We start from the raw sequence: 7,476 nt of genomic DNA, 5'->3' as shown, positions 1-7,476 counted from the left end.
GCGGTTAGTGCACTTGCCTTACAGTCAAAAAAAGTCACCACTTCAGTTCTCGGGTTTCCTAAGTGCCTTGGAGGATGTGGATTTTATAAGCTGAGGTTTTGCTTAGTGGAAAAAAATCACTGTTTAACCTGGCAACCAGCCTGTGCTTCCCAAGCACCAGGGGGCGCTCACAGTCCAGCTCGTAATAAAATGAATAAAAATTTCAAAGGATCCAGGCTATCAGATGAAAAAAGTAGAATGTAATATTGACAGAAGTCAGAAAGAGTTTAGCGTTGGTTGGCGTCTCCACCGTCTGTGTCTTCAGACTCTGCTCACTTTGTTTTCTCTGCTGCCACATTCTGGGATGATTTCCACTCTTGGCTCTGCCTCCTGACTGACTGTTGCCTCCCGCCTGTGATGCTAACGCTCGCTGTGTTCTTTTTTTTTTTTTTTTCCTTCCTCTTTTCTCGCCAGATACTGGGATAATTTCCATTCATGTGCCACGACGGCGCTGGCCGACTGCCAGGAGGGGGCCACGGACCTGTGGGAGAAACTGAAAACGGAGTCCCGCAACCTGGATTTCCGCGGGAGTTTGTTTGAACTGTGTGGCAGCGGTAACGGAGCACCGGGATCCTCCGACTCCAGGGGCCTCGCCTTGGTCCTCAGCACGCTGCCCACCATACTGACTTGGCTGGCGTTTTAACACAGAGAAGAAGAAAAATCACCAAGGGAAAATAGGAAGAAAATAGAGGCAAAAAATAAAAACAAAACAGAGAAGAGAAGAGAAAAAGCGTCCTGGCTGCTCTGAGAACACTGAACACACGTCACTGACCGAGTCCACACGTCATCAAACTGTTCCCCAACTTGGATTCTAATCCTGACATCATCACTCTACAGCGGCATCAGGCCGCGGCCTGCGTCGCCGTCTCAGGACATCTGCAGGCTTGCGCCCCGGCAGTGCCTCGTCCAATCACAGGCTGACCTGACCCCGGTCGATGGCATGAAATATTCAACAGGTCGTTGAGCTGAAACGATGACAATGATGAAAATTTGATGGATTCTCGGCCCCCGCTTGCAGTCGTGGAATTACAACAGTATTAAAGTTGACCCTGAATTATTCATGTTCAGCGGCTCGGTCCAGACAGCTGCTGCTGCTGCTGCTGCTGCTGCTAACACGCTAGCAGTATACATATATTTATATATATTCACATTCCATCCTAGCCCCAGGTATCTGTGAGTTTAGCCCTGTGAAATCAATAAGACAAAATCACGGCCTGGAGTCAGTCACAGAGCGCTAACCTCATTTACATCACACACACTTTTTCTTTTCTCCACGTGACGTAAGTAAGTTTGGACAGTGAAGATGTGGTTCTTTCTTGGTAAAAAAATGTTGTTTTTTTTCTGTACAGGTGACATTTTACAGTTTTATTTCCTGACTCTAACGCAGCAGCTCACAGTTGGCCGCGAACCCTGCATGTATTTGAGTTTACAGTGTTTTACGTTAGGTGTCAAACACCATTTTCCTACACCACACATCTTTTAAATAAATCCCCCCCGGCTCTGAAGGTGACATAGGCTAGCGGAGCAACAGCGCCTCCTGTTTTTGTTAAACGTAACTGTAAAACGTGCATGAATTCTGTCAGTTCAACTCAATCATTTCAGGAGGTGAGCACACACTGGCATGTTTTGCTCTAAGACTATGGAGGAACAGCAGTCGTGACCGTGTATGCTGGTCCGACCTTGGTCCCGCAATTAAAACGAAGGCAGCTATACGTTTAGCTTTAAGTTTAGACGTGTTAGCGTAACGTTGCTGGTGGTTGACTTAGTCAAAGCACATTCAAAGCACAAGTCAATATATAACCACATGACGGAGCAGGTAGAACAAAAATATAAAGCAAGTCATTTAGCAGCAAAAGCAAAAAGGATGGCTAATGGTTTCATGTAGCTTAAACATATGTGTGGTGTTTGCTACCAGTTCACAAAACTGTTATCAATCAAAGTTCAGAAAAGTTCCAGAGAAGAAAAGCGTTGAATTAAACAGTTGTGACAATAGCAAACGATTCATTTTACTGGATATAACAAATGGATTTGGGTTCGTTGTCGTAGCTAACTGTACCCTGTCTCAGTCATTTAGCAGTTTAGCTTGGCCTAGAGATGAGCTTACCTGCTAAAAGGAATAGTTTGTTGTACACCAGCTGGGTTGTCTTAAAACAAGCTAATCGTGTCTTTTAGCTTTAGGTTAGCAACAGGTAACGTTGGTCTAATTAACAGTTTGGTTTAGTGGATAAACCAAAATAGACCAATATATATGAACAAGTAAACACCTAATGTTCTTCTGCTAACAGTTTTAGCTGCACTCTCAACGCAGCAGCTAATGACTCTGGAGTTAGCATGGTCTGCTAACTAAGGCTAACTAAGTCAAGGCTAGCAAGTGTCGATGGGACAAATGAGAGAAGGAGTTTGCATTAACAGTCTAACTAACAGTGGACATATGAGTCAAAACCATTAACATTTTATACAATTTAGTTTTTAGCATAAAATCAGATGATGTCAAAAAAAAATTGGTTGGTTTAAATCTGACCGCAGCCATGAGGTGAACGTAGCATGTAGCTAAGTTTACTGTTCCATTCACAGAACTATTTTCCTGTATTTAGATCAGTGTAACTTTTTCATTCAGGTGAAGTCTTTTGAGTTTTACCTTGTTGTTGTGCTCATTTCCTGAAATCTTTTCAAGTTTAAAAAGAAGAAAAACATTTTAGTTTCCTCAGTTTTCTTGGTCTCAGTAAAAATGTGTTGGAAAAAAAAATATTTCTGAAGGCCAACAGCAATACAAAGCAGTGACTTCTTGGCCAGTGTAGCTAAAACAATAATAATAACAATAATATGAATAACAATAATAATAATAATAATAATAATAATAAAACCGTGGCTGGAGAGCGATACGACTGTTGTCATTTAGCACACCCCCCTTTTTCATGTGCCAGTGATTCACACTAGAGGAGCTTTGAGGTGATATTTATATATAAATATATATAATATATATTTTAGGTCTGTATGTTTAGAAAATGCTGACAGTCCAGTAGCGTCATAAACCACACAAAGACAGAAAATAAATCAATCTGAGCTTTCTTTATTCCCAGGCTGAGGCACAAACACGGTTCCTGAGTGATATGTATTTTGTTTGTTTGTTGGTCGGTCGGTTTGTCTCTTTGTTTGTTTATGGGGATGTTGCTTAAAAAAAAAAAAAAAAAGAGGATTTATTCCAAACAAAACATCTAAAGAAGAGAGATGTATATCAAAAGAGATTTTAAAATAAAAAATAGATAGAAAGTTTAAAAAAAAGCTCTATTATAGATAGTTTATCCCACTTTTAACAGATGGTTGTTACTTCACAAATTATAAAACCTACTGAGATATAAAGAAAATAAGATTGCTAAAATGGAAAAAGAGTAAATAACCAAAAATAAAAAGACTAATGTTTGAAAAAAAAACCTTGGTGTGCTGTTGTTTTGATCAGGGGAGAAAAAGGTTGTTTTTTTTATTTGTCCAGATTGTGATGGACTCACACACACCCACACGCACACACACACACACACACCTTAAAGCCGATCACAGGGTGTATTCATTATTAATGAGGGAGAGTCCCTGAGCTGCCACACGTCTCAGCACTCAGTGGGTATTGATTGAGAGGAAGGGCAGAAGCAGGGGGAGGAAGAGGAGGACAATGATTCAAAGATGAAAAAAAATCTGTGTTTATTTTTTTTCTCTAATATTTAAATTATATTTTCAGAATAAAAAAAAAGTTCCCTTTCGATCAACTGTGAAATTGTAGAGAAGCATTCAAAGTCATTTGAATGTAGACAACACTGTGAGCGCCCCCTGTTGCTAGAGCATGCAGGCTGGTGCTCAGTGAAAACTAGACTCTAAAAATCAGATAAAAAAAAAGTCAGTTAAGGCTTTGATTTATAAGAATAAAAGAGAAAAACCAAAGTTTGTAACAACGTCACTCTGCCACACCAAAGCCCTTAGAGAAAATCAACGATTTAAGCTCGCTGAAAAACAGGAGTTCTTGGTCTACTTTTGCTTCTAATAGTTATTTTAAATGTGTTAATTTTTGACATTGCTGTTGGAAATCATTAATTTAGATTAACATCAATGACATCACTGACCACAGGAGGCAGCAGTGGCCCAGCAGCTCCTGTGTCCCTGTAAACTAATTGTCTGATCTTCTTCATGGACTTTGGTGTGGCGGAGCGAGCTAATAAAAAAACTTTGGTTTCCTGTTGGATAATGTCATTAATGCGGAGGTCGTTAAGGCCGGGGCTGTATTTGAGACAATTAGTTCTCACTGAACAATAATGAGAATTAATTAACATTTCTAAATGAAATGATTCTATAAGGCAGACATTTGTTTGAAGTAAATGCAGGGGCAGGTTTTCTAGCAGGACAGGCAGACTTTTATCACACACTGTTTAGGGGGCTTTAAGCAGATAAAGTGACACTAATATCCCATAATCCTCCAGTAAGGATGAGTTTATGCTAATAATCCTTTCTTTCTGCAGTGTCCTGGAGGCCGGTGGAGGCTCCGACTGCAGAGTCTACGGCCTCACACTGTGCCGTTCACTTGTTGTGACGTGGTTGAGCTTTAACCGAACTGATGAGGATTTATTTCATCAGAGCTGCAGACTGCGTGCCGACTTTCCCCGGGGGAAAAGAAAACGCCCGAGCTCCAGGCACATTTGTGTGTGCGCATGAATATGGATGTGATGATGATTAGGTAAAGGAGGGGAGACTGCAGGAGGAGGGAAATGTACCCGGTGAGTTTGAGCAAGCTGTTGAAAGAGAGAAGAAATGACAAACAACAAAACATTCATTCATCTTACATTTTTACACCAGAGCCTGAACTGAACAAATCTGACAAGGAGTTGAACAATGATTCATGTCTGTTATTGTCCTGTGAAGTAGCCACTATTTTATATCCATCATTTGCAAAATGTTTCTGTAAAAACAAAAAACCCACTATGTTACATTTAGGAGTAAAAGATAGAACGCTTTTTAATCCTTAATAAAAAATATACCCAATTAACATTAAACATTATATTAACAATTACAATTTACTGTCTCAAAAATGTTTTTAATATTAAAAATGGTATTCACAAGTATTAAATGGATACTTATGAACTCACGTCAATAGACGTTATTCGTTGCTGGTTTCATAAGGATTAAAAACACAGATGTGATATATGGGCTCTTTCTAATAAAAAAAAAAACAGTAGTAGTTGACGAGGCATTAGCTCATATAAGATTTCAGTTAGTAATATATACGTGTTATAGAGGTCGGTATATTCGTGCTAACGCCAAAAATATAATGGTATCGTGTCGGTATCTTATTAGTCTCGCCGATCAAAACACGGTACAGTAGGAATTACTCAGTTAGTGATTAACTGATCATGATGAGGCACCAGTGGGTGTTAGCAGTAATTGCTCATCCTAAAAATACTACTAGCAGGAGTTAATATTACCCAATGCTAACATCAGTGATAGTAGGAGGTATTGTTCACCAGTTTTGATAGTAGTATTTGTAAAAGTGGGTGTTGACTACTACTCCAATAAGAAGCACTGGCAGTAAGTGTTACTATAACCAAGAGTAGTAGGTGCAATACTTAAAAAAAAAGTGTAAATAAATAAAATGATTTGAGAGCAAACATTCTACGCAGTGGCGTCTCTGTTGTCCTTGTTGACAACAACAGCAGTAGCATCAGGAGAAATAGTACTATTATTAAGAGGAAACACAATCCCGTCTTGGAGTGAAACAAATATCTCCTCAGAGTTAATTATGGCCTGTAGGAAAGAGGAGAGACCTGATTTGAGGGGGAGCTCATTAAAAATGGATGAAGGGAAGCCTGCAGGAGGCAGAAATGGAGGAAATCCCGTGGGATTTTGGGAGTCGTCCGCTCTAATCCTGCTCTCTTTTTATTTATTTATTTATTTTTTTTACAATTCATTCAATTGTCTGTGGCGGCGTCTCTCACTGGAGCCGGCCTGGGTCTACATCACTGATTTTAAATGAGATTTTAACCAGTGATAGTTTGATTTTTGCACAGACTATATTACCCATAATCCCTGTGGAGCAGCTCACGCTACACAGGGATGAAGGATAGGCTTTACTAACAGAGGAGAGTAGTAGAAAGTTAAAAAAAGTCAGCATAAAAAGACAGCGTCAGAGAACAAGTTCACTGCTTTTTAAACAGCGCCCTCTTGCAGCTAAGTTTCTAAAAAGAGAGTTTATGTCAATTTTGATCATTTTCTGAATGATGGAATGTTTTTTTTTTAAACTGTAAACAGGTCAATGAAGAGGACCAAAAATACCTTCTCTGTTCTGGTTCTTCTGGGGGATTTTAGCTCCGGCTGTAAATAGGACAGATGTTGTTCTCTGTTCTCTCTGGAGAACCCACCAAGAACCGAGGAGGCCCAGAAGTAGGGGATAAAACAGAGTTAGCTGATATGTAAATGGGTCAGAAGTTGTGACTTAGAGCTCACGGCCTACATTCCATTTGGATTAGTGGGTCAGGGTTTCGGCACTGATGCTGCCTCTAGAGGAATCGCATGAAAAATGCAGCTAAACACATTGAGATTTCGAAACCCAACCGGTGTCGATGCGCTCCAGTGAGATCAGGATCTGACAGACCAGGTCTTCTGTTCTCATGGTCAGACAAGGAGAGGGTCCTTCATGGTCAGTGTCTCGTTAGATCTTCTTTGATCAAACCCAACCGGTGTCGATGCGCTCCAGTGAGATCAGGATCTGATCAGATCAAGACCAGGTCTTCTGTTCTCATGGTCTTCTTTGATAAAGACCAACAGACAAGGAGAAGGTCCTTCATGATCAGTGTCTCGTTAGATCTTCTTTGATCAAGTCTTCCTTAAAGGGATCTTATCAGACCAGGTATTTCAAAGTCTTGTTGACTCAGGTCTTAAACCTTGTTGTCCAAATAGAGGTCACTTTGTACCTTACATCCCATCTTTTTCCGTCCTCTGTGACCTCTTTGACCTTTGTCATCGTCCTGGTCCATGTTAATGAAGTCCAGATGTTTTCAGGACAAGTATTTAGGACCACTGATTCAATATCATCCAATAAAATGACTCAAAATCAGTGTGAAGCAGAATCTACCATCAATCAAAGGACACACACACACACACACGAGGAGAATGTGTGTTAATGGAGAGGTTACGTTCAAGCTTCAGACAACAAATGAAGCGATCAATCACGGAGCGTCCGGGGAGGAAACAGCAGACACTTCAACAGTTTAACACCAGGAGGAAGAGGAGCAGAGGCGGGAGGGGGGAGAAGGGGGGGCAGGAAGTCCAAGTGAAGGGTCGCTGCAAAGATGAACGTGAAAATAATGAACACTTTAACGTGATCTGTGCACAACACACCCGTCCCTCAGTGACATGTCAGGACGGAGACAGGGGGGGGGGGGGGGGACACCGGGGGGGGGG

The 7,476-nt window shown here is 40.8% G+C and overlaps 1 protein-coding gene across 1 annotated transcript in view; it reads left to right on the top strand.

Annotated features, from left to right (window-relative positions):
• The window catches only part of nrn1a (neuritin 1a), a 9,556-nt gene extending 6,326 nt beyond the window's left edge, over positions 1 to 3,230 (top strand). The window contains exon 3 of the mRNA XM_008308037.3: positions 454 to 3,230. Coding sequence (XP_008306259.1) covers positions 454 to 682 — 229 coding nt within the window. The 3' untranslated portion in view covers positions 683 to 3,230. The remainder of the gene's footprint in view (positions 1 to 453) is intronic.
• Positions 3,231 to 7,476: the final 4,246 nt, after the last annotated feature.

This window comes from Cynoglossus semilaevis, chromosome 3, assembly GCF_000523025.1.
Source record: "Cynoglossus semilaevis isolate Cse_v1.0 chromosome 3, Cse_v1.0, whole genome shotgun sequence".
Taxonomy (NCBI): domain Eukaryota; kingdom Metazoa; phylum Chordata; class Actinopteri; order Pleuronectiformes; family Cynoglossidae; genus Cynoglossus; species Cynoglossus semilaevis.
This window is presented reverse-complemented; position numbering and strand designations above follow the sequence as displayed.